This window comes from Neovison vison, chromosome X (genome assembly GCF_020171115.1).
Source record: "Neovison vison isolate M4711 chromosome X, ASM_NN_V1, whole genome shotgun sequence".
NCBI lineage: Eukaryota > Metazoa > Chordata > Mammalia > Carnivora > Mustelidae > Neogale > Neogale vison.
Window position 1 is genome coordinate 98,551,426 of NC_058105.1, and position 26,801 is coordinate 98,578,226.

Below are 26,801 nucleotides of genomic sequence, written 5' to 3' on the forward strand. Positions count from 1 at the left end.
GTGGAGAATCAATAATTTATAAAGGAAGACAGTAAGAAAGGAGGCAAAGAAAAATAGAACTACAAAATGGCTGGAAAACACTTTCAAAGATGGCATTAGTACCTCCTCGCCTATCAATAATTATTCTAAATGTTAGTGGATTGAATTCTCCAATCAAAAGGCAGAGTGGCACTGGGTATTTACCCTAAAGATACAAATGTAGTGATCCGAAGGGGCATGTACACCCGAATGTTTATAGCAGCAATGTCCACAATAGCCAAACTATGGAAAGAACCTAGATGTCCATCAACGGATGAATGGATAAAGAAGATGTGGTATATATATACAATGGAATACTATGCAGCCATCAAAAGAAATGATATCTTGCCATTTGCAATGACATGGATGGAACTAGAGGGTATTATGCTTAACAAAATAAGTCAATTGGAGAAAGACAACTATCATATGATCTCCCTGGTATGAGGAAGTGGAGATACAACATAGGGGATTTGGGAGGTAGGAAAAGAATAAATGAAACAAGATGGGATCGGGAGGGAGACAAACCATAAGAGACTCTTAATGTCACAAAACAAACTGAGGGTTGCCGGGGGTAGGAGGGTAGGGAGAGGGTGGTGGAGTTATGGACATTGGGGAGAGTATGTGATATGGTGAGTGCTGTGAAGTGTGTAAACCTGGCGATTCACAGATCTGTACCCCTGGGGCTAATAATACATTATATGTTTATTAAAATTTTTTTTAAAAGGCAGAGTGGCTAGATGGATAAAAAATAAGATCCCAACTATATGCTGCCTACAAGAACTCTTCATGTTTAAGAACACACATAGGCTGGAAGAGATGGCAAATATATTCCACACAATTGGAAACCAAAAGAAAACAGAGATAGCTATACTTATATCAGAAAAAAAGACTTAACACCAAAAACGATAATAAGAGACAAAGATGGTCACATAATAATAAAGGGATCAATTAGTCATTGATATATGATTATATAATAATCATAAATATATATGCACCCAACATTGGAGTTTCAAAATTTATTAAGCAAATGCTAACAGATCTGAAATATAAAATACAATAATACAATAATAGTAGGAGACTTCAATACCCTACTCTAAACAATGGATGGACCATCCAAAAAGAAAATGAAGGAAATATTGGATTTGAACCATACTTTAGACCAAATGGAAATAACAGATACATACAGAAGACTCCATCCAAAAGCAGCAGAATAAATATTCTTCTCAAATGCACACAAAACATTCTCAAGCATAGATCAAATGATAGGTCATAAAACAAGTCTTAGCGAATTTAAGGAGATTGAAATCCTAAGTGTCTTTTCTGACCACAGTGGTAAAAAACTAGAAATCAATAGCAGGAGGAAACTGGAAAATTTACAAATATGTGGACATTAAGCAATTACACCTGAATAACCAATGGGCCAAAGAAGAAATCAAAGGTAAACCAAGAAATATCCAAGACAAAAATATCCAAGAAATATCCAAGAGACAAAAATGGAAGCCCAACATGTCAAAACCTATGGGAGGCTGCAAAAGCAGTTCTAAGAGGGAAGTTTATAGCAATAAATGCCTACAGAAATAGCTCGAATAAACAGCTTCACTTCAATTCTCAAGGAACTAGAAATAGAAAAACAAACTGAGCCCAAAGTTAGCAGAAGGGAGGTAATGAAGACCAGAGCAAAAACAAATAAAACGAATAACAGAGAAATAACAAAAGATCAATGAAACTAAGAGCCAGTATTTTTTGTAACGATAAACAAAATTGACAAAAGCTTAGCTAGACTAACTCATAATAAAAGAGATGTGACTTAAATAAATGAAATAATAAATGAAAGAGAAATTACAACTTATACCACAGAAATACAAAGGATCATGAGAGAATACTATGAATAATTATACACCAAAAAACTGGACAACCTAGAGAAAGGGATAAATTCCTAGAAGCATACAATCTGCCAAGACTGAACCATGAAGAAATACAAATCTGAAGAAACCAAAAAAAGAGTAAGGAGATTGAATCAGTAATCACAAACCTCCCAACACAGAAAATTCTAGGACCAAACTTTTAAAGAAGAATTAACTCTGGGGTTCCTGGGTGGCTCAATCCATTGAGTGTCTGACTCTTGGTTTTGGCTCAGATCGTGATATGAGCATCTTGAGATCAAGGTCTGAGTCTGGCTTCCAGTTCAGTAGGGAGTCTGCTTGAAGATTCTCTTCCTCTGCTCCTCCCTCTGCTTGTGCATGCACATTCTCTCCTTCCAATAAATAAATAAGTATTTAAAAAAAAAGAATTAACCCAATCCTTCCCAAACTCTTCCAAAAAATTGGGGAGAAGGGAACACTCCTAAATTCATTTTACAAAGTCAGCTTACCATGATACCAAGGCCAGATAAGAACATCACAAGAAAAATAAAATTATAGCCTAACTCTAACGAACACAGATGCAAAAATTCTCAGCAAAATACTAACAAACAAAATTCAACAGCACTTTAAAATGATCATACACCCTGATCAAGTGGGATTTGTCTCTGAGATTCAAAGATTATTCTACATACATGAATCAATAAGTGTAATCTATCACATTAATAGAAAAATAAAAATCATATGACCATCTTAATAGATGTAGAAAAACCATTTGACAAAATAAAAAATCCTTTTGTGATAAAAATGTTCCCAAATTGGATATAAAATGAAGACACCTCAGCAAGGATGCCTACTCTCTTCACTTCTATTCAACATATTACTGGAAGTCCTAGCCAGAGCAATCAGGCAAGAAAAGTAAATAAAAGACATCCAAATAGTAAAGGGAAAAGTGAAGTTGTCTTTGTTTGTAGATGATACAGTCATGCATGAGACAATTGTCAAGACTCCACCAAAACACTGCTAGAACTAATCAACAAATTCAGTACACTTGCAGGATACAAAAATCAACATCCAGGAAATAGTTGTGTTTCTATACACTAACAGCAAGACATCTGAAAAAGAGTGCAGCATGCTGCGGAGGAATGGCAGTTGGTCTGCGGTGGGTTCAGGTCTCCCCGGTTCGTTGGTGGCTTCTGAGCTCTGCTCTCCCCACTGAGCTGCTGTCCTGTGAAGAGGAAGCCATGGCGCTCTGGGTCACCAGGAACACAAAAGTTAATGTTGAAAATAAGGCAAAGATCAGTATGGCAGGCACAAATTATGTGCCTCTGGCCACAACTGCGGCCTCCAAGCCGGGGCTGAGGCCCAGAACAGCTCTTGGAGACATTGATCACAAAGTCAATGACCAACCACAGGTCAATTTGCCTCTGAAAGAGGAAGCAAAAACTTTGGTTCCTGGAAAAGTTATTCCTAAAAAAAAAATACCTAAACCTCTGGAAAAGGCACCCGAGTCTGTCGGAACCAAAGTCAGAACCTGAGCCCATTAAAGAAGAAAAACTTTCACCTGAGCTGATTTTGGTTGTTACTCCCTCTCCAAGCCACAATCTTCTGAATGTGCCCCCTGCAGAAGAATCTCTGTGTCAGGCATTCTCTGGTGTAATTCTTTGCAGTGAATGATGTGGATACAGAAGACAGAGCTGATCCAAAACTTCATAGTGAATTATGTGAAAGATGTTTATGCTGATCTGAGACAACTTGAGGAAGAGCAAGCAGTCAGACCAGCACTGAATGTTCTCGATAATGGTGAATGGATACCAACTCTATAGCATTATCTGTCATACACTGAAGGATCTCTTCTAAATGTTAGGCAACACCTGGCTAATGGTATGGTCACGGTGAATCGTGGGCTTAGAAAGCACGTGACTATCAAGAACAAGTATGCCACGTCTAAGCATGCTAAGTTTGGTGCTCTGACACAGCTAAATTCTGCACTAGTTCAAGGTCTAGCCAAGGCTGTGGCAAAGGTGTAACTGTAAACATGAGTTGGAGAACTATAATGACTGCAAATAAAATTGGCACCATCTGCCGTCTCTACATTATATGTTATTTTTACTTACGTTTAATAAAGTTTGTGGTCCTTTTTACTTCTTATACCTTAAAAAAAACACCTAAAAAAGAAATAAACAATCCCATTCATGATAGCATCAACAATAATAAAATACTTAGGAATAAATTTAACCAAGGTGATAAAGTATCTGTACACTGACAACTATAAGAATTGGATCAAAGAAAATGAAAAAGATAAAAATGAATGGGAAGATATCTCATATTCTGCATTAAGAGAATTAATATCATTAAAATGTCCATATTACCCAAAACCATCTATATATTCAATGCAATCCCTATCAAAATAGCAATGACATTTTTCATAGAAATAGAATAAACTATTCTTACACTTGATCTTAGCCAAAAGGCCGAGAAGCGATTAGAATAAACTATTCTTAAATTTGTATGGAGCCACAAAAGATCTTGAATGGCCAAAGCAATCCTAAGAAAGAACAAAGCCAGAGGCAAACTATACTACGAAGTTATAGTAATCAAAACAGTATGGTGCTGGCATAAAAACCGACACATGGACCAATGGAACAGAACTGAGAGTCCAGAGATAAATCTCCACATATGTGCTCAACTAATATTTGGCAAGGGAGCCAAGACTACTTAATAAAGGGAAAAGATAGTCTCTTCAATAAGGGGTGCTAGAAAAACTGGATAACCACATGAGAAGAATGAAATTCTTCTATATTACACTACTCACAAAGATGAACTTGTAATGGATTAAAGACTTAAACATAAGGTCTGAAATCATAAAACTCCCACAGGAAAACATGAGAAGAAAACCCCTTGACATTGGTCTTGGCAGTGATTTCCTGCATATGACACCAAAACCACAAACAATGAAAGCAAAAATTAATTACTAGGACTGCAAACCAAAAAACTTCTGCACAGTGAAGCAAACAACAAACAGTATGAAAAGGCAACCTACTGAGTGGGGTAAAATGTTTGCAAATCATATATTGGATAAGGGGTTAATATCCAAAACATATGAAGAACTCTTACAACTCAGTAGCAAAATCAAGAAATCCAATTAAAAATTGGGCAGAGGAATTACACAGACAGCTTTCCAAGGAAGACATACATACGGCCAACAGGTACACGAAAAGGTACCCAACATCACTCATCATCAGGGAAATGCAAATCAAAACCACATGAGCTACCATCTCACACCTGTTAGAATGGCTAGTATCAAAAAGATAAAAGATAACAAGTGTTAGCAAGAATGTGGAGAAAAGGGACCCCTTGTGCAGTGTTGGTGGAAATATAAATTGGTGCAGCCACTATAAAAACAATATGTAGGTTCCTTGAAAAATTAAAAACTAAAGCTAGAACTATCTTACGATTCAGTAATCCCACTTCTGGGTATATATGGAAAAGACTTGGCATTAGTATCTTATAGGGATACCTGCACTCCCATGTTCCCTGCAGCATTATTTCACAAGAGCCAAGATGTGGAACAACCTAAGTGCCCCGCAACAGGTGGATGGATGAAGAAGATGATTTATAAATATAAAACGGAATATTACTCAGCCATGAAAAAGAAGGAAATTCTGCCATTTGTGGCAACCTGGATGAAACTTGAGGACATAATGCTAAGTGAACTAAGTCCAACAAAGAGAGACAAATACTGTGTGATTTCACATGTATGTGGAATCTATCAAAGTTGAACTCAGAAACAGAGTAATGCGGTGGCTACCAGGTGCAAGAGTGTGGAGGGCATTGAGAGCTATTGGTCAAAGTATACAGATTTACAGTTAGGAGATGAACAAGTTCTGGGCATCTAAGGTATGGAATGGGATTATGGCTAATCATACCGTATTATATACTTGAATGTTGCTAAGAGACTAAATCTAAAATGTTCTCACCCCAAACATCAATGGTAATTAGGTGACAGGACAGAGGTGTTAAGCTAATGATATGGTGGTAATCATTTTGCAAAATATGAATGTATTAAATCAACCCTTCATACATAGTACAGATTACTGAGGTTTAAGAATCCAGCTCTTTTGTAACCAAGGTAATAAGAATTGATTCAGTGAAATTTCATTAGTGTATGCTAAAATGTCTGGGTAAAAGGCTGTTGGAGAAAATGAGATTCATATGGCCACGGAGTATTCCCCAAATGTGACTTACTAGCAACAAAAGTAAAATGAAACCTTTACATATATAACAGAGAAATCTGGTGATCAAACAATACCACCAAAAACAGGACAAACTGAGAGTACTTACCCCCTAATGCAACGCACTGAGGATACAAAGTCACCTGTATGTAGGTGACAGAGTAAATGATAGTTCTGTATCAGTGTGAAATTTCTTGGATTTGTTCATTGCCTTGTGGTTATATAGGTAAAAGTTGTTCTTTGGAAAAACATCATTTGGTGAATCATCATGTTGTAATGCTTTAAATATCTTACAATTTTATTGGTCAATTATATCTCATTAAAGCTGAAGAAACATTACAAATAAATATAAATAAATAAAAGTAAAAATAAGCACGGATTGGCTTAGCTAGCATTTCTAAACTAAGAGACAATATTTTTAAAATAGATTTTATTTGTTCATTTGAGAGAGACAGACAGAGAGAGCACAAGCAGGGGGAGAGGCAGAGGGACAGGCACCAATCCTCTGGCATAAACCGGAGGATTATACCACCGCGGTTACCCGGTGAGAGTGCATAACTTGTACCTAGCACAATAGCTTTGAAAATATCCTAGGTTACTCACACTTTGCTGAATCTGCTCGTGTGGTAGAAAGAACATGGACTTTTTTTTTTTTAACCAGAAAGGTGTGCATTAATGTTGACCCAGTTCCACAGTAGTTGTGAGATGGCTTGTGCCTATCATTTGTTTGGCTTAGACGAGGATGTTTTGCTAAATGTTAGCTAACTGTGTTACAGACATTTGTTTTGGGTGCTGGCCTCTCCTCCACTGGCAGCTCTTGCCGACCCCCCAGAAGAACACATGCCCATGCGTCTACCCATTTCCCAGACCATGCAGATCCTAACTGAGAACTCATTCAGAACAACGGCCAAGACCAAATCGTGAGCATATGGGTATATTCACAGTCTGATTTGCTGACACCTAACTGCAAAGTTAGAGCCTACAAAATGAGTGGAAGTGAAAGAAAGAGGTCTCATACAAGATCTTCTTTGCCTCTGAGATTCTGTCCACAACATGAGGTGACACTCTTGTCTCCTCCCAGTGCCGTGAGGGTCACCAGGCCATGAGCACCAAACTCGGTACTTAGTTTTCCCTTCCCAGCCCCTAAACAGTGACACGTTTGGCCCATCGTATGCAAAAACACAGAGAATCTCAGCCCCACTGGGGCAGAGCCCATCTCTGCTGTGTGAATCCACCCTTTTAATACTAAGAAGATCAATAACACAGACACCAAGAGAGCTCATTCATTTTAACAGTAGAGCACAGCTTTATTAATTCTTCCTAGGAATCATCTCCCCGGGCCCCGCCCACCCCCCACTATCCAAATACAACAGCTACAAGTATTCAAATTTCATAAACGCAATATTGCAAAAGCAGGGGAACTAAGAAAAGCCTTCATAGTGCTGAGATAAAACAATGCTTAATCATGCTCTCAGTACATGTTACTAAATGCTAAGTACTAGAAACCGGAAGAGATCTGCGGGCAGCTGGCAGCCGGCGGCTTGGGAGAAGGATGGACGACAAGCCGGGTAACACAGGACGGCGCTCTCTGTTCTGGTAACTCTGTTGGTATCCAGGTTTAAAAAAACAAACAAACAAACAAGCAAACAAAGAACCCTGGAGACACACTTTCAGGGCACAAATGGACCACGGAGGGTAGAGAGGGCCAAGGTTCTCAGATGCCTAGAACTGTGGGTCCCCCTCTTGATCTCACTCTGGTGGAAAGAACTGACTCTGTGAGGACCAGAGCCTGTGTCAGAGTAATAGCACAATGAAAATTTGCTGAATGAATGAACTGATACCTGGCTGCAGTGTGAACAGGCCAGACCTAAGTTTCTCTGAGTAAAAGCTTTGCTGGGATGTTTTGGGGAGGCAACATTGTCCACCGCAAGCCTGACTTGTCAGGACAGACCTGCAGTGACCTGCACACCCTGGGAGTTTGCCCAAAGGAACAACCAAGTTCTTACTACTGTATCCTGGTCATCGGAATATGCCCACCCAGCATCAAAATTTGCAGCCAGAACCTCAGGTTCAATACCACATGCTCATTTTATGTTGATTACTATGGAATCTGGGGTGGAATGTGACTAGTGTGAGACCTCCCCATCCCTCCCTGTCCCTTTTGTCTTTTTCGCTTTCAATCGCCTTCCTCCTGTTCTCTTCCCCCCATCCTCCCCTTTTCTCCTAACCCAGTCTTGTGCCCGTTCCCCAGCTTTCTTCTTTCTTCCTCATTACCAAGGTTAAGTAGTTCTAAATATCTGTGGCTCACAGTGTGGGTGGGGCAAGTAAAGCTATTTTTAGTTTCCAGAAATAAGAGCATTTCCAAGAAAAACAAAAAACAAAAAACCCTGTTCCTGGCCACACTAACAGTGATTCAGAGACTCTCTTTTGAACTCATGCATATCTAGAACATTCTACTGGGTGTGAATTCAACACACAGTAAGCTGGGGATTTTGGCTTCCAGGACATAAATTTGATGATGATGATGATGATGATGTAAAAATAAACCAGTATTCACACAAGTAAGAGCCATTTTGTGTGTGTATTAAAATAAAACAAGGGGTAGGTGCTATTTTAAAGCAGCTGGGCATATAGGATAAATCTTTGGCACAATTCTTAGTTTAAGACTTTAAATTATTTCGACTTGGGCCTTATATGGTTCTAAATGTCTTTTCATTCATTCAGTAAACTTTCACTGAGTATTCACTCTGCCAAACATCCTTGTAAATGCTCTTAAGTGTTCAATCCTTCTTGGCATATATTATCTCCTAAATATTCGGAAGATTTCATTCACTATGGCGACAATAATTACAAAGATAACACAAGACGGAAAATGAATGGCCACTCCCTAGATTGTTGCCTCTTTTGGGGAGTAGATGAGCCTATCTCCAGGTGGCCTGGTATCACAGAAAGACCCCCAAACCTGGGGCTGCGTGCACTAGATGTGGTCCACGCTTCAGAATCTTTGGGAAGTTACTTCCCCATTTTGAGTCCCTATTTTTTTTTAATCCTAAACACTGAGTCCAGGAACCCTTGCCCTACCTTTCTCTGGCATTATTATGAGTGAAACATGAAATCAAGTTTGTAAAAGTGCTCTGAAAACCATAAAGGCCCATACGAATGCGAATTATCACTATCAAACAATCTTTAACATTCCTTTCAGGGAAAACCTTCCCCTTATAGCTTGTTTCTCTCTTTTTTTAAGTGTTGGGGGGCACTTACATGATCAACTAGCATTATTGGGTTAGGTACTTGGCAGCATAACCCACACTGATCTCACGGGAAGACAGCAGTTAGAAGTTTTCCTTGTTGAAAATGAAATGCACTCCCCGGGGTCCAGACTCAGAGCTGGAGATGCACTGTTTACTGAGGGTTTCAGCTAAGGCTTCAGGTCCGCAGAGGAAAACTCCTATTCTGGTACTTCAGGGGAAAGAAAGGAAAAATAAAACAGAGTCAGGCTTTTGGATGAGACAGACTACAAAGCACTTGAGGGCATTTCCTCTTGATTTTAGGCTCTAGGGCAGAGTCCCCCTGCTCCTTTGTCTTTTCCTCTATGGGCCGAGTTCAGATTACTCTGTGCGGGGAGTGTGGTTCAGCCCTGTTTGTGGGGACAGCTGCAAAAGGCTGTTGACTTCCCTGGGAAAGAGCCCTCAAGGAGAGTTCATAGAAACCTCTGCCGTAGAAAAAATGGTGGTGAAGTGATGTTTGTGGACTGGTTCCCTTCAGGGCTCTATGACGACTCTGCCAACAGCTGGGTGCGGCTTTATCCTTCTCTGTTTTAGACTCTAAAGCCTAGTTCCTCAAGGTGTGGTCCCAGACCAGTAATTTCCTAGTCAGCTTTTTAAGAATGTAGATTCTCAGGGCGCCTGGGTGGCTCAGTGGGTTAAGCCTTTGCCTTCAGCTCAGGTCATGATCTCAGGGTTCTGGGATTGAGCCCCACTCGGTGGGAAATCTGCTTCTCCCTCTCCCTCTGTCGTTCCCCCTGCTCATGCTATCTCCCCCAAGAAAGTAGAATCTCATCTCCCACCCCAGACCCACTCAGTCAGCATCTGCCTTGTAATGAGATCCCCAAGTGATTCATATACTCATTAAAGGATAAAAAGCAAAGGTGTGAAAGGTATATTTGTGGTGTTTTCTTGAGTTTATCATGTGTTCTAGCAAGATAGAGGATCTCCTCAAACTTCCAGAATGGGTACAGCTTTAATGAAGGCACAAAGGACCATAGGATGTCTGGCAACTTGTGATTTTAGACCCCAAAACTAAAACTGAAAGTGGGCACCATATCTCCTTAATGATAAAAGTCTAAACCATATTGAATGAAAAGAAGTAGATACACCAGTGAGATTTAGGAGCCAAAAGAAAAGAGCTAAGTTATGGCCTCACTTGGGAGGAACAGGGTTCAGAAAGGCAGACATGAGTCCCCCCGCCAGCATCTTTGTTTATAATAAGTAATATAATATAAGTAATATAATCCAGGTAAATTTGATAATTATTATAATTACTTACTATAATTATAATCCAGGTAATTTTGGTGTGCTCTAAAGCCTCCCTTGTAAAGTCATATGTATCTGGAAACTTTTATTGGGTGTGAATACAGTAATCTAGGTATTTTAGTTTTCAGAATATACAAATCTAGCTATGTTTGGGAGCTGCCTCTTTCGGTGACAGCAAACGGGCTGGATCACCCAACTCCTTACTTTGGGTGTTGACTTGCGATTGTCTTGAATTCATTATCCCAGTTGGGTCGTCCATACAAGGTCTTTTGTTTCAGGCCTGTGATCACATCTTTCTCCTCATCATGGTGCACGGCAAAATGATCGGCCTGTGGGAAAGGACACGTATTCACAAAAAAGAGACAGGCTGTAAGGAAAACACAGCTATATTTACGTATCTCGCAAGCCAAGTTCTCACTACCCATTCTAACCATATATATATTTGAGGGCTAGAAGGTATACAAAGATGAACAAACTGGGTCTCCTCAGGGAATTTACAGTCTAGAAGGGCAGACCTTGAAGTGTGAGCATGAATAATCCTTTTTGCAGAACAGGGTATCATGAGTGCCACAGGAGAGGTACAAATATCTCAGTGAGAGTGAAGGAGGGAGGTGGAATGGGATGGATGTAGGAAGACAAGGTTGGCAGCACTTGGCATCGGGCATTGAAGGTGTGGGTAGGATTTAAATTCTGACTATTTTTCTCCCTGTTCTACATGTGACTTTCTCTCTTGACCCTAATAGACTCCCACTCCTTTAGGAGAATTGCTAAGAACTAAAACAACCACAGACTAAAATGCACTCATATCTTGGCAACATAATGAGACAACAAATCAAGCCTAAAGCTAGTGTGTGTGTGTGTGTGTGTGTGTGTGTGTGTGTACATAGTCACCTGTTGTTTTCTGCTACCATTCTAGGGGGTCTCAGTTCGAACAACAGATAGTTTTCATAAAAGTGGTTCATTATATTTGTTTATAACTTGAATCAGATTTTAAATTCACCAGACAGGGTATGGTTGATGGGGATGGAGGAGGTTAACAAGGGTGACCACTGTGGTTTAATAATCCTGTAGGGACTAATTTTGTAAAGCAAAACAGCTATTTTGCAATGCAAATAAATTTCTCATCTAAAAAACCATGTCTGGTTTTTTTAAATAATAAAACTGCAAAGTAATTTATAAATTATAGATTTCTTTCCCCTGGGTTTCATTTTTTATCAAATATTTGCTGTTTTGTTTTGTTTTAAAATTGCAGAAATGGCATTTGAAATACTTTTTTCTTGGGGCACCTGGGTGGCTCAGTGGGTTGAGCTGCTGCCTTCTGTTCAGGTCATGAGCTCAGGGTCCTGGGATTGAGTCCAGCTTCAGGCTCTCTGCTCAGCATGGAGCCTGCTTCCCCCCACCCCCGCCTGCCTCTTTGCCTACTTGTGATCTCTATCAAATAAATAAATAAATAAAATCTTTTAAAAAAATCCTTTTTTCTGGAGCAACAATGTTCATGGTCATGTGTTCCCAGATCTACAATTGCAACAAGACTCTTCTAAGACTTGGAGGATCGATGATAAACAATATGCCAAAACCCAAATGAAGGGTCAGTTTTCACAATCCAAGGTGCTTGTGAAAGTTGCCCAGGAGGTAGGAGGCAATGTGTGGCTATGGCCACCTTTCTCCCTGACACCAGCCAGGGAAAGGCAGAGACTCTTGTCTTAGCTCCTTACGCAGGGAGAGCTTATGCTGCTTCTGCTGCTTCCAGGCCAAGTCATTGATGTTTGCTTATTTAGAAAGATTTTAGGGGCCCCTAGGTAGCTCAGTCAGTTAAGCGTCTGCCTTCAGCTCAGGTAATGATCCCAGGGTCCTGGGATCGAGTTCCGCATCAGGCTCCCTGCTTGGCAGGGAGTCTACTTCTCCTTCTGCCTCTCCCTTTGACTTGTGTTCTCTCTCTCAAATAAATAAATAAAATCTTAAAAAAAAAAAAAAAAGAAAGAAAGATTTTACCCCGTAGGAATCATTAACTTGTTTCAGAGTTTCTCAATTTCAGCACTTTTGACATTTGAGACCAGATAATTCTTTGTTGTGGGTGAGCTGTCTTATAAATTGTAGAATGTTTTCATTGTTAACATGGGAGCTACACATGCACACACACACATACATATACAATGTGTTATGTTTTATGTATTGTATGTTATATTAAATACACATATACAGACATATATGCTATATACATATGCACACATATATCATCTTCATTAAATGTATTTTGATTTATTGATAAATGATAATCATGAACTAGTAGGAGTTGCTAAGAGTGCAGGTTCTGGAACATTCTGCCTCTGTCTCTTACTAGTTGGGTGCCCTTGGACAACTGACTTAACCTGTTCTGGGCTTTGCTTTCCTTGTCAGTAAAGTGTGGAGAATAATACCAGCTACTTCATAGGACTGTTGTAAGGATTGAATTTGACAATCTGTGTAACCACTAATAAAAATACCTAGCACGTGGGATATGCTTAATAATTATGAGCACTTATTATTACCATTTACTAAATGTATTGTGTGTATTGTAAAATAGACATGAACATAAAATTAAAGGAATATGTATGTGTGTACAGATAGAGGTAGAGATAGGCATAAAGAGAGGGAGAAAGACAGCTAATATTTTCTTCCCATTACCCTGTGGATCATCTTGTCCAGGTGGTTCGAGACCCTTGGAAGAAGCATGACTCTAAGAAAGTCAAAGTCACGGCTCTTATTCCCTGTGGGCTCCCTAGCTTTGATTCCAACTTCGAATCTAGTCTCAAGAGTCTGAACATGTGTGGACACTGAGTGAGAGCGGACGGGCTGGATCTCCCAACTCCACTAACTGTTCTTGGTAAGAATGGAATAGGGAACACTCCAGTAACCAAAGGGAAGTCGGTCTGCCCCGGGGAACTGTGGGAAGGATGCGAGAGCTGGGATCTTGCCCTCACCTGAGACTCATCCCAGCCCGTGAGATAGATGTTATAGCTGAGGAAGCCGGCGTTGTTCCTCTCCTGCATCTGGGTCTCTAGAAGCTGCAGCAAGTCCGCAAACCACTCAAAGGCGTGTGTGTCCCGGCACAGCCAGTAGAAGTATATCTGCAAAAGGCCGCATCAGAATGGACAGATGGGTTTCTACCCCACCCAACCCTGCAACCTTTCCCTGTTTCCCTAGAAACATAGGTTTTCAGAAAGCTCTGGACATCTCACAAGCTAGCTCACATGAACCTGCACAGGCCTTCACCCCGTGGGGCAGTAAATACCCTGGTCTCAGAAATGCATGGCTTAGGAAAACAACATCAGCTCAGCGCTTTCCCTCTGGGTCTGCTCTTGGCCACCTCAAATCCCTGGCTTCCTTTGTCCCGCCTCTCAGAAAGCCCAACGGGCTCTAGGCTAGCTTCACTGCCTGCTAATACCAGACATTCCTGAGTTCCTGGGTTGGGGGGTGGGGAGCTGCTCTCCCTTTACCTTCTCCATGTAGCAAAGAGAGAAAGGGGAGAATAAAAAGTCACCGTATGTTCAATGTCCCTATTCGAGGTTATCTCTAAAGTGATTCGAATGAATCACTTTATTAAAGTGTTTTATTAAAGATATCCTTTACCGGCAACGAAACCAAATTTACATGTGAACAAAAAATGCCCTGGGAATTTACTCTGAGGAGATACCCGTAAGAAAGTAAGTACAAGTTTCATGAAAGGGCGTGTTTCCTGCCCTCCCCTTGCAAAAAAGGGGGGAAAAAAAGGCATTGGGGGACCGGAAAAGCAATCAATCTCAATATCTAATACAGGATGATAGAAAAATGATTCTGTACCCTCTCAATGGAACATAAAGAATCTTTAAAAAGAATCATTATAAAGCCTGTGACAACACTGAAAAAACACTATGTGTTTTTTTTTTTTCGAAAAAGTATACATACTCAATATTTACAACTTTCCAAGAGTACGTAAACACGTGAGAAAATATTGGACAAGAATCCACAAAAAGAGTAGCTACTGCATTAGGGTTGCTAACATTTTCCGTCCCCACTACCTTTCTTCCCAATTTCTTCTAATGCTCTCCAAGTGCAGTATATTACTTGCAATAATAGACCCGCTTATTTATAAGCACATTTGACTTATCAAACAGCCCTTTTATGAGAAGTCTGTCTCTCTGGAACCACCCGGAACTTGTCTTCACTTCCTTTGGTCTCCGCCAGCCTCTGCCCAGAAGACTCTCTTCCACTTTGCTGGGCCGAGTGGGATGATTGCCCCCAGCCCTCCAAAAAAAATGAAGGGACTCACCTTTTTGAGTCTCAGATTGGTGGCGTTGTTGCAGTATTTGTACCAGACAGACTTGAGAATGGATGCAAAGGGTGTGACCCCAATCCCTGCTCCCACTAACATCACCACCTCGTAACTGAACACATCTTCACTGGCTGTGCCGAAGGGCCCGTCCACAGCTATCCTGCAGGGAAGCGTGCGAGGAGGCGGTTAGAGGGTCACCTCGCACTGCAGAGTAGCATGGGGCACAGCTTATGTCCCACCAAACTGGCACAAGGTATCTACAGGGCACACTCTTCTATGAAATGGCTTTCAACTTGGTGTCAACATTGTGGTTCAAAGTGAGAAGAGGAAGTTTTAGCTAACTGAGAACATTTGGTAACTCTCAGAGGCATTTTTTTTCATCTCTCCAGCCTTTCACCAACCACCCACACACACACACACATACACACACACCTATACCTCTTGCCAGGGCATCCCACAGTTGAAATTCCTGCTTACATTGCACGCTGAAGTACAGTGCAAATTTTCTGTCATAGCATCTTGTGAATTTAAAATCTTCACTTTTCATTTGTCTATTTATTGAGTCAAGCAACAAGCTTTTCTTGAGCATCTACTAAGCGCCTGGCACCATCTCAGGCACGTGGGAAGAAGGGGGCAAAGTGGATAATATATGGCATTTACCCTCAAAAAACATAGGTCAATTAAATTTTAAGAATATCCTTGATGGGGCACCTGGGTGGCTCAGTTGGTTAAGCAACTGCCTTCAGCTCAGGTCATGATCTCAGGTTCCTAGGATCAAGCCCCATGTCGGGCTTCTTGCTCAGCGGGGAGCCTGCTTCTCCCTCTCACTCTGCCTGCTACTCTGCCTGCTTGTGCACTCTCTCTATCAAATAACTAAAAATAAAAATTTTAAAAATAAATAAATAAAACAAACATATCCTGATGAGATGTGTTCCCTCTATCTTTAAGAAAAAAAAAAAGAATATCTTTGATACACTATAACTTCGTTTGTTAGAAAAGTTACTATACCTTGGCCTTGACCCTTACATATTTAAAGGAATTTGGGAACACTCATTACTAATATTTGATTCAATATTTTCTATTTGACACAAGATTTATAAGTATATGCTTAAACGCACCACACACATAAAATGGGGAACACCGACATAGCTACCTATATTTGTAGAACTTGTGTGTTTGCTCACGCCCAGGAGACAGTGTAGTGAGAGATGGGAAAAGGGGAGCTATTGGGGGACAGTTTTCGTGAACTTGCACACTTCTGTAAATATGCTCTTTGCACTTACTTAGGTAGTTTCCAAGCATCCTGAAACTCCTGCTTATCACAGCCACAAGCATTGAAAAGTCCTTCCGTCCAGTCCCCAACAATCCGAATATGGATGCTGAAGAAGTCTTCCTCAGGGGCGGAGGTCAGTGTGAAAGGGTGCCACTCCAGCCTGGACACCTTGGGGCACTTGACAAAAATGTATTGTCCCACTTCCATCTTGAATCCCTTCTTCTTCATCTGTAGCTCGATGGTTTTGAAAGGGTGAGTGACCACCTACAAAACAAAACATGTCTCTGGGGGGGCGCCTGGGTGGCTCAGTGGGTTAAGCCTCTGCCTTTGGCTCAGGTCATGATCTCAGGGTCCTGGGATCCAGCCCCGCATCAGGCTCTCTGCTCAGTGGGGAGCCTGCTTCCTCCTCTCCCTCTCTCTCTCTCTCTCTCTCTCTCTCTCTGCCTGCCTCTCTGCCTACTTGTGATCTCTCTCTCTCTGTCAAATAAATAAATAAAATCTTTTTTAAAAAGTCTCTGGAAACTACAATTTCCCCCCAAATACTTGCCTTTTCAGTGTCCATACGGACAAAAGGCTGAGCTAAGATGCCACCCATACATCCCTTCTTCAAGCCCAAAGAGGCATTTCCTCGAGTGCATGCGTCTCATCTCTCGTGGCTTGTCCTCAGCTGGAGCCCATGGCCTGCCAACTCCCAGACATCTTCCCAACTCACTCCCTGGAGGATCCGCTGAGGCTGCAGCTGCAACCGACTGAGAGTCATTCATTTCCTCCCAAGCCTAGCCATCTTTCCTTTTACAGGTTCATCTCCTCAGAACACACCTCCACCAACCCTCTGTCTGCAACTCTCTGTCTCCAAGTCTTTGCCAGGGAGTCCGGCCCAAGACATCAGCCTACTGTGATATTTTTTCTCCAAAAAGTCAAGGCATGTGCTAGAAACAGGAAGAAGAGATGGCTGCCTGCTCAGCCTTCCTGTCTTCCCAGGGGACGATCGAGAGCCTTGGCAGCTGGATAGAAGAAGGGGACCCTATTGGCTGGCAATATAGCAACATCCCCCAAACCAAGCCAAATGTACTCGTCTTTGTCCTGAGTCATACCTTGAACCTGCCTGATTGCATGCATTGTGTTTACATTTCTACCTATCTGGGAAGTACATCATCGGTCTATCCCAAAGTCAGCTCCCACCCACCCACTGCCATCCTCATTCTCCGTGTGTACAAGGGTTCATGACAGCTTTGTTTGAAACAGCAAACAATTGGAAACAGTCCAAACACCCATCAACTGGTGAGGTGGTAAATAATTAAAAAAAAAAAAAAGCAGTCCAAAGAAAAGCTGTCATTACAATATCGTTTCTGGGACAATTCCTGAGATACCGAGGACTTTCTATGTACAACTAAAAAACAAACCAAGGGGCATCAAGGCAAAGAAAAATCAATAGAAACAAAATTGCAGCTCCCTAAATGTTGACCGAGGGTGCCAAGCTTTTCTTTTTGTGAGTGAGGAGGGTTAAGGCAGGAAATCCTTTCAATAAATATTGCCAAGCATTTCCAAAACTTGTGATTTCACTCCATCTTAAATGATTAAGCAGTACCCAACATCCTTTCATCACCGAAATAAAGAATCTTAAAGCTTCATTTTGAAGCCAAAAAATAAAAATCGACAAAAATTATTTTGAAAATGATGTTTACCATGTTGCAATTTTGTACCTTGAGAACATTCTTTTGGCTGCATTAAATGAAATAAAACACATTAGCAGAACTGACACCTTGTTTCTTAGTTGTTTTTTACTTTTTTATTTTTTGAGAAGAAAATGAATATCTGTTTTTATGAGAAGAAAACGAGTATCTATTTTCTCCACAGGAAAGCAGATTTGTTTTTAAAATATGTTCGAGAAAAATACTTGCCTGCTTAGTCAGGTCTAGCCTAGTAAGGGAAATTTTGTGGCAGCCTTTTTTCCTCTTCTGTGGGCTTTTTCCTTTCATACAGTGTAAGTATCATAAAAGGAGAACTGCTATAGCTTCCTATATTTCATGATTTCCAGTGCCAGCTGGACTAACTTTACTCTGGCCTTCCACAGATGCCAAGAAAGAAAAGCTAGGGAGGGCAGAGAGAATTCATGTGTTTTGCAAGAATAACCCATACTAGGCTTTTAGTAAACACTTTTTGAACTGTACTGAGTTGAATTCAATTCTATTTGATGAAACTAGTTTTGTCTCTTATTTCCTGAAACATAACCTGGAGTTTCTATTTCTATTTATTGAGTCGGATATTTATTTAGTTAGTAATGAGAAGCAGCAGAGAAACAAAACACATGATATTCTGTGATGACAGTCACAGTACAGGAAAGGAGGTAAAGGGAGACCAAGAAAACTACCTCCACCTCAATCAGACCTGCCCTTGGCTCCCTGGTTCTTTTGGCGTCTGAGTATTTTAAGGCTCAGTGTGTACCCTTTTGAACTCACGTGTTTTGCTTCTTCACTCTTACCCGCCCACGTCATCGCTGGATGCCAATGGATCCTCCTCCTCTCTCTCTCTCTCTACATACACACACACACACAAACACACACGCACACACGCACGCATGCACGCACGCATGCGCGCACACACACTGAGAGAGAGGGAGAGAGAGATTTATTCATGCACACAGAACAGTCCGCTTTATTTTTCAACAGAAAATGTTAATTTGTACTTCCCCCGGTTAAAAGGTTCAACCATCATCAAGCTAAGTATACCAACTGAATTCGACCATAGGTCTTCTCTCTGTTCTACATTTAATCAAAAGAAACCAAGTGAAAGACAGCTCTGATCAACGGTACAGAAAACTTGGGTAGATTTGTCCATGTTATAGTTAGATACGATTAGTTATTCTTAAACCAGACAATACCTTGGTGATGACCACCTTCTGTTGGGATCGCCAAAACCGTACCAGCCTCTCACAGAGATACAGAAACATGGGACCCACTATCCACTTCCACGTCTGTAATCAGAGCAAAAGATGAAAACGGCATGTATTCAGGGGTAAGAGCTAATGAAAGATTAATGGGAATGAAAAATTTCCAAAGTCAAGTTAATCTTTGTAAGCTTGTTTAAATATTTGATATCCGATAGGTAAATTTCTTATACAACAGAATGCACGAAAAATATCGAAAGTTAAAATAAAATCTTAAGCCAATAGAAATGAGCATTGTCCTTGGCCACATTGGGGAACTTTATCTACAGTATAAAACTTTCCCAAGAGGAACTGCCCACAAGAATGGGATTTCCTCCTGGTGTTGCAACAGCAGTTGCAGTAACCCTACAGCAGAACAAGATTAGTTTCAGACTTAACATTTCTCTTAAGGATAGCATTTCAACAACACCATATTTTTAATGCAACATTGTAGTTGCTTTCTCTCAACCATGTAGTCAAAGCTTAATCTTTTGCAAGATAAGAAATTTCATGCAAGAATTTAGCTGTTTCTCCAACATCCTCGTGAGTTCTGGGAGCTATGCAATGCACCTGCTGAACAGGGACAAGGCCAAAGATTTTCAGATTTCTTTAGGTTCCTCTCAGAATCTTCAATGCTTCGCCACACTGGAATTACCCTGTAGTATTACTGGCTATATGAAAACCTTTAGGGTAAACAGATCCATCCTGGGACTCCGTCAGTTAGGTTCCCAGTTTAATACCTAAAGTAGTAAAGAGCTTTAGGAAGCGATATCATTGAAAAGATGGCATTTCAGAATGGATCCCAAGAAAGAAAAAGAAATCACAAAGGGCTTCCTATAGTCTCACCTATGATCTTTCTATTAAATGTTTCAAGGTAACTTTAGATTGGAAGTTGAGAGCGCCTGAATGTCCCCACCTCCCACCAAAATTGAAGACTATCTGCCTGTAAGTCAGATATATTCTGCTGCTGGCCTTTGTTTTCATGGCACAGGTTTTCAAAATAGCCTGGCACCACCCATCTCTTTCCTGGGAAATCGAATGGAATGAGGTGTTGGACATCGCCTCTACTCGCAGAAACCCAGAAGCTCCTTTGAGGTAGATGCCTGTTAAGTGCCCTGATTCCAGCCGTCTTCAAGGAAGGGTGCCTTCCCTTAACCCGTAAGAGGACCTGCAATACAGTTCCTTTTCTACCTTTTCCACTGATGTGCGCATGTACCGGGGGCAGTTTGTTGATACATCTGGTTGCTTTCATTAATGGGCAAGGATGCTTAAAGTTATTAAGTCCCTGGACAGCAGACTGTCTTAGAAGAAGAAAATTCCTATGTTAAGAGAGTAGGAAAAAAGAAAGGAGAAAATGGGGTAGGACTTTTGCCTTTACATTATACTGTGCTTAAAAAATAATAATAATAATAATCCTGTTCAGAAGCCCTATACCAACGTTGATTTTTGCCTAGCTTTATACCAGTAGTTGGCATGGTAACCAATAAGGTACACTGCTTGTCAATGGAGGAAAATAAATGAAGAACACAGGGCCCACTTCTCAACGGAGAGGAGATATTGAGAATACATAAAACTTTGCAGAGCACACAACAGGAGCACCCAGTGGAAGGTGAATATTCTACCATGTTTTCCCTTAGTCATCCTTGCCATACTCTTGTGTTGGTATAAACCTGGATGTCCAGTGTCCTTTATGTGGTGCAGACATGGGCCCCTGATGCTTAAAGGCAGTCTTATGTGTTACTTCATCATTTTCCTTCCCAGCTTTGAAAGCTGTACAGAAAGTCTTACTTCGTGGTATCTGAAAAAGCCCTAAGCTCCTTATGAGCGATTATCTGAGCTATCCAACTCAGCTCAGAATGAAATCCCTCTGGAAATCATTACTGTGGCCCTCACATCCAGAAGAGAAGAGATGGAATTTCTTGAACCCCCAACAGCACTTCCAAAAGCAATGCTTTTCCAAGTTTTATATCAGGTTGTTCGTAATAGACCAAAGCAATCCTTACCTTTCAAGAAATAATTCTAGACAATAAGTATAGGAGAAAAAAGTAGATACTTATAACATTCTAACAGTTCCGTGGCATTTGTAACAGACAGCTCTATGACATTTGTACATATTTCTGAGACATAGTTGGAAGATTATTGGTAAAGAAATTATAATTGTAACAATGAACTATACATACCATAGGAGGGTTCCCAGCGAACTGTGGGATTGCACATTTTCCTGGTTTTCCCCATTCTGAGGGGTCTTTGTCACACTTTTCAGGGTTGTCTTTGTCTAAACTCTCTTGGGTTTGCTGGCGAACAATTCGCCTGCGGAGGAAATGTAAGTCCAGACCATTTAGTAGCAAGAAACTAAGTTCTTCGCTTTTTGAGAATCTGGGCATATTTCAAGTATTCTAGAATGGATCCTGTACTTCCTACTTAACAGTGATATCTCATTGACCCTTCTGAGTAGATTTGAGGAAGGGAAAGAAAATATGTCTTCTTCAGCAATAGAAAAAAACATTAGTACAATGGCACAAAGAATACGTTAGTTTTGGATCATCAATACCTGTTTCCTTAAAGGGAGCATTTGTGCTTCTGTTTCAAGTATTATTTCCATTTACAAACAAACAGACCTGTGCTCGCTTCGGCAGCACATATACAAACAAACAGACCAAAACAGGAAAACTGCAAATCTAACAGAGCAAGTACTCGCCCATACAGTGCCTTTGTGGGAATTACAAAGAGATGTCCCCTCTGTGAGGACAGTCCTAGAAGCAAAGAGCTTGGCCAGCAAAGCATAGGCGAATTTTACACGCCACGGACAGGTGCCCCTGTGTGGTTGACCATCACACACAGTAGCTCTGAGGCTTAATCCAAGCACTTCATCTGATGTTCCAAAATTGTCTCAATGAAACTGAAAGTGTTGAAATCAATTTAAGGAGACTTTGCGGAGACTCAGACATTTTCACAGATATCAACACTAATGGTGCGTCCTTGGAGGCACTAAGAGCCTGGTCATTTCCATTCCACAGATTTCAGCTGAGCATTTGCTAACACACAAGACAATATGGGTTTAGTGGGACCAGAGGAAAGCAGACGCAAAGTGAGTCATGTTCCTGACCTCAAGGAACCTAAACGGCAGGGTCTTCAGAAAATATACTAAGAGACACAGAAGGCCCCCTTTGTAGTAGCTGTATGGGGGACCTAAAATGTGGTGTGCCACGTGGTATATTCTGTGAATGTTTTAATCCAAGGCTGTCAACCATCCTTTTCTACCCTAGGACTCGGGGCCAAGACTTACTTTGTACTGAGCATCTATTATGTGCCAGGCCAGAGGAAAGTTACTCTACACAAATTATCTCAGTTGTACCCCCATAACAAGCCTGAATGGTAAGTACTGGCACCCCAGTTGACATACGAGAACACCGAGGCTTAGAAAAACTGGTAACACAAAGTGATTTGTAACAGAAAAGCAGAATGATTTGGAGAAAACAATTTTGGGCCCGTCAGACAGCCTTGGTTTCAAATCCCAGGTCCACTCCTTGATAGTTTGGTAGCCTTGGGCAAGTTATTTAACTTCTTCTGTGCCTCAGTTTCTTCAGCTGTAAAATCGGTCTAATAATACCTAACTAAACCTGTATTTTAGCAATCAATTGACCTGATGCATAAAATATGCCAGCACAAAGTAAGAGTCCCACAATTGATAACTGTCAAAATTCCTGAGGGTCAAGTTCACATGGGGAGTAAGTGAGAGAAAACAAATTAGATTCTCTCCTCTTCTCTGCGCCAGGACCAGAAGTCAGAAAACCTGGATTTTAATCCCAGTTCAGCTGCTGCCTTGGCCATGAGACTATAAGCAATCAGCCAGCCAGTGTAGGTGGCAGATTCTTTTCAGATGGCGAGTGGGGCAAATACACGTCCTCGCCTGCTCCAAAGGAAAATGCATCATTGTGAAACTATACAGACATAAAGTGGGGGGATTACTAAGCTAGGGAGGGGAAGAGACTCATTTTTTATGTCTGGATTCTCTGAAACAGCTGGGTTCTGACCAAACCCCATTTAAAGATACTCATTTGCTTTAAGAGAGAACAGAGTTCTCTGTCTACACAGAATTTTCAGAGCTTATAAAGGGTTGATCAGGGGTCAGAGTCAGCAAGTCGGTCAAGAATGCATATGAGTAATTGCCTGATGCTACTTCTTCCCACCCTTTCCCTTTTCACACTTAGGTCTTAGGCACCTCTAGGCCAACTTGGCTCCCAGGAGAGTCACTGAGCCTTGAGCATGTGCTCTCCTGATGCTTAGTTACGTGGAGCGCGAAACCCACCAGGGGACTTCCCCAGGCCTGCTTTTGTGTGCAGGTGGGAGAATCAGCTGCTGTGAAACAGCATAAAAAGGAAACCCAGTATAAAATAGGATTCCCCATAAGACCTACTGTGCCAACCACACGTGCAGGCACTGTGACTCTCTATGAGGATATTCGTCACCACTGGCCTGAGACCCCCTGGGCCCCAGTCCCCCAGGACATGGGGATGTGAGTGTTATCTCTAGAATGAGTGCTCGATAAAAGTGAGCTCTTACCTTTATTGTGTTAGAATGCTGCAAGGCAATAACCGTGTATGTTTCCTTCTAGTATTGCCCACCGTGCCAGAGAGCAGTCCTCATGCACCGTAGATAATCAATACATGTCCAGCTTGAATCGAAGCTCACTGAACTACAGCAAACCCTGTCACCTGGTTAATCAGGTGTCCCTCTAGTTTGGGAGTTTGTCTAATTTAGTAGAGATTGAGCCATAAGAACATCACTGCAGACATCCAAGACCCCTCCAGCACCCTTAACGTGTTTCACACCCTTGCAGAGGTACTCAAATATTGGTGCATTTTTCAAGCTTGTTAGAATGAACTGCCTTAATAATAGCTATTGTTAAATTACTAGAAATAATAGCTAGTCATCGGGTGCAAGAAATTGAAATGCTGCTGAGTGGTCTCTGTCCAACTGACCTCTGGTGTCCCCTCATATTCCCTCAGCAGACAGACTCGCCACACACAGACTAGGTCACGGTGCCTCCGACAGCATCACACCTAGAAATTAAAGGATTTAAACACTCACTCAGCTCCATGGATGGCGAGGCCAATGAAGAAGATCACAAAAAGGTGGTGTGTGTACCAAAACACTTCAAAGTAAGACCTCCGGATGGTTTTGGCAGAGGAGGTGATAATTAGAATGAGGCACAGGGTGATCACGATACCAGTGATGCCAGCCACGCGGGTCACAGCCACATACAGGCCTCCCTCAGGATTCTGCAAAATACAAACACACACACACACACACACACACACACACACACACACATTATCCGTAGGCTCTCAAATACAGGACGACCTATTTATAAAGTGTCTGGTGTATAGGCCAATAGATATTTTCATTCCTCCCTTTCAATAATCCTAACCATCCTTCACAGAGTGAAATAGATTTGGAATAGATATTTCTCAATTTAAAACCGTCTTATGTGGTCGAGGTGTCATAGGAAGTACTAACTGATAGGCTGAAATAGTTCTAAGGGAGTATTGAACAAATAGTTCTAAGGGAACCAACTGTAAGATGTCCTAAAAGAGTCTGAGGCTCTTTCTCCCTTTGGTTTGGAAAGGGCCACGGTGCTTAACGGGCAAATGTATTCTGGACATGCCCCCCATCTTAGGTTGGGTTCCCCTGACGCAGACAGACCTTGAGATGAGGATTCATGAGTAAGTGATTTTAAAAAGGTGTGCTCCAAAAGACACTGGTAAGAAGATGGGCAACAGGATAGGAAAGAGGAAGAAGTCAAACAAGAGGGTGAGCTCAGGCCAAGTCTTTAGTGAAGGTTGCTTCAGAGTTCATCCTGACTCAAGGCAAGGAAGCTGGCTTTTCATGGCCTGCACCCCACAGGTATTGGCTAATGGCTGCCCACAAAGAGGTAGCCATCCAGGCCGTTCCAAATCTCTGAGCTTGTGCGTCAAGGAACTTCCGTAGCCCCAGGGTGGTCCTCTGAAGAAGAAAGGCAGGTATCAGAAATTGGAAGTGAAAACATGGAAAGGTAGGGGGAGCACAGACATAGTACAAGTGGTCCAAAGAGATCAAGGCAAAGCATGACAGCATCGGCTCACCTAGTGTGCTCATGTTGCCTTCCTTCTATATCATTGTACAAACAATGAACAATATGAAAGAAAAATTATCCCAGAAGTTACAGAAAAGGAATTTCTTTTTCTCTTAGGCAAGTTGTTTCCATGTTGGTCTGAGGAGAATTATTTCTGCAACATTAAGGGATATTTTTTCTCATCTTTTCTAAACATGAGGAAACATGTTTGGAATTCAGTGTATAATTATGTGACTTGGCCATCTTCCAAAGCCATTGGGCACATGAAGATGACTCAGAGCTTCTCCGACTGAGTGTAGGAAACTCTAACAACTGCTGGAAGGGAAGCAGTCCTTGCTGTGGATACCTCAAATGGCTTAGCCTGGAAGACCTTGGAGTTACTCCCAGTTCACTGTGCTTCCCATGGGATGATAATCAGCAGACATAGGCCACCCCTCGGATGTTGTAGGCAAGAAGGAAGAAAAGCACCTCTGTCTGCTGTCAGCTGGTGGCTAGGCTGGTATGAACCTTGAGGCCAGAGTGTTCCCTAATTCACATAAAGAATCTCATAGAACACCTGCATCAGATGAGGTCGGTGTGTGACTGTGAGGGAGTGGGACAAAAACAAGACCACTCCGGAACTTTGTCAGAGCCAAGACAACAACACAAGGGACTGCTGCTAAGACACCCAATCCTAGAAAGACCCCCAGTTCCTGACCATGCCTGATGCAAAGCAAATCCTTGCTTCCTTAAACCCCGCCAAAACCACCTGACGGAAGTCCATGTCCTATAACAAGCCTCCATGAGCACCTTCCTAGAATGTCCCAGATTTTCTCATGGTGCGAGGCCTCTTTTGCTGCAGTAAGTAATAAACTCAACTTTGTTTGACTAGATGTGTGTTCTTGTTTTTCTTTGTCATGGGTGAGCCCGAGTTACTCCAGATTCTACAGGTGAGCATAAGGAACTGGAAAACATCTAGAGACCCTCCACACATGGGATCAGGAGTGCGGAAGACATTTTCTCTGTACCCACATTCTTAGAAACTATAAACTTTGCCCACTGATGGTCAAGTTTTATCATTGTTGGTGTTCTGCCCAAGTAGAGTTCTTCACTCATTGAAATCTAGTCCTCAGTTTTAACGGCCTAGTCTGAATCCAGAAATAGACTTACCGGGATTTCCTCTCGAGCAAAATTGAGGTAAGTTTCACCAGGTTTATCTCCAAGTCTAGAGAGTGCTATTGAATAGCTATCAGATTTGTTGACTCGGGCATTCACACACCACTCCACATTAAACAGATGGGCAATGGTATGAATCGCTGAAGAGGACAGAGAAGAGAAGGGTGCAGTCAATTTTCGTGTAAACTGGGTTTCTGGTTATAGCCCCTGACTCTATGATAAGATACAGGGAGACACAGGGATGGCCCAGGACACTTAGAAACAAGAACTGGGTCTCCAGGCCAGACAGGCAAGACTAGAACTCTAGTGGGTAAGCTATTCTCTAGTTGTGTGATCATACGCAAATCACTTGACCTCTCTGGTCTTGGTTTCCTCATTTGTAAAATGAAGATGTTTA

At 41.5% G+C, this 26,801-nt stretch overlaps 1 protein-coding gene and 1 pseudogene across 2 annotated transcripts in view; one reads left to right on the forward strand and one right to left on the reverse strand.

Annotated features, from left to right (window-relative positions):
- The first annotated feature begins 3,121 nt into the window (after window positions 1–3,121).
- On the forward strand, window positions 3,122–3,703 carry LOC122896667 (annotated as a pseudogene).
- Window positions 3,704–7,394: 3,691 nt separating this feature from the next.
- Window positions 7,395–26,801, reverse strand: part of LOC122897321 (cytochrome b-245 heavy chain) — a 34,311-nt gene continuing 14,904 nt past the window's right edge. For both annotated transcript variants that reach the window (XM_044235521.1, XM_044235520.1), the window contains exons 5-13: window positions 26,399–26,544; window positions 24,226–24,416; window positions 21,315–21,444; window positions 19,090–19,182; window positions 16,219–16,472; window positions 14,933–15,095; window positions 13,605–13,751; window positions 10,849–10,973; window positions 7,395–9,571 (exon numbers count right to left, since the gene is read on the reverse strand). In XM_044235521.1, the coding sequence (XP_044091456.1) occupies window positions 9,445–9,571; window positions 10,849–10,973; window positions 13,605–13,751; window positions 14,933–15,095; window positions 16,219–16,472; window positions 19,090–19,182; window positions 21,315–21,444; window positions 24,226–24,416; window positions 26,399–26,544 (1,376 nt within the window). In that variant the 3' untranslated portion in view covers window positions 7,395–9,444. The remainder of the gene's footprint in view (window positions 9,572–10,848; window positions 10,974–13,604; window positions 13,752–14,932; window positions 15,096–16,218; window positions 16,473–19,089; window positions 19,183–21,314; window positions 21,445–24,225; window positions 24,417–26,398; window positions 26,545–26,801) is intronic.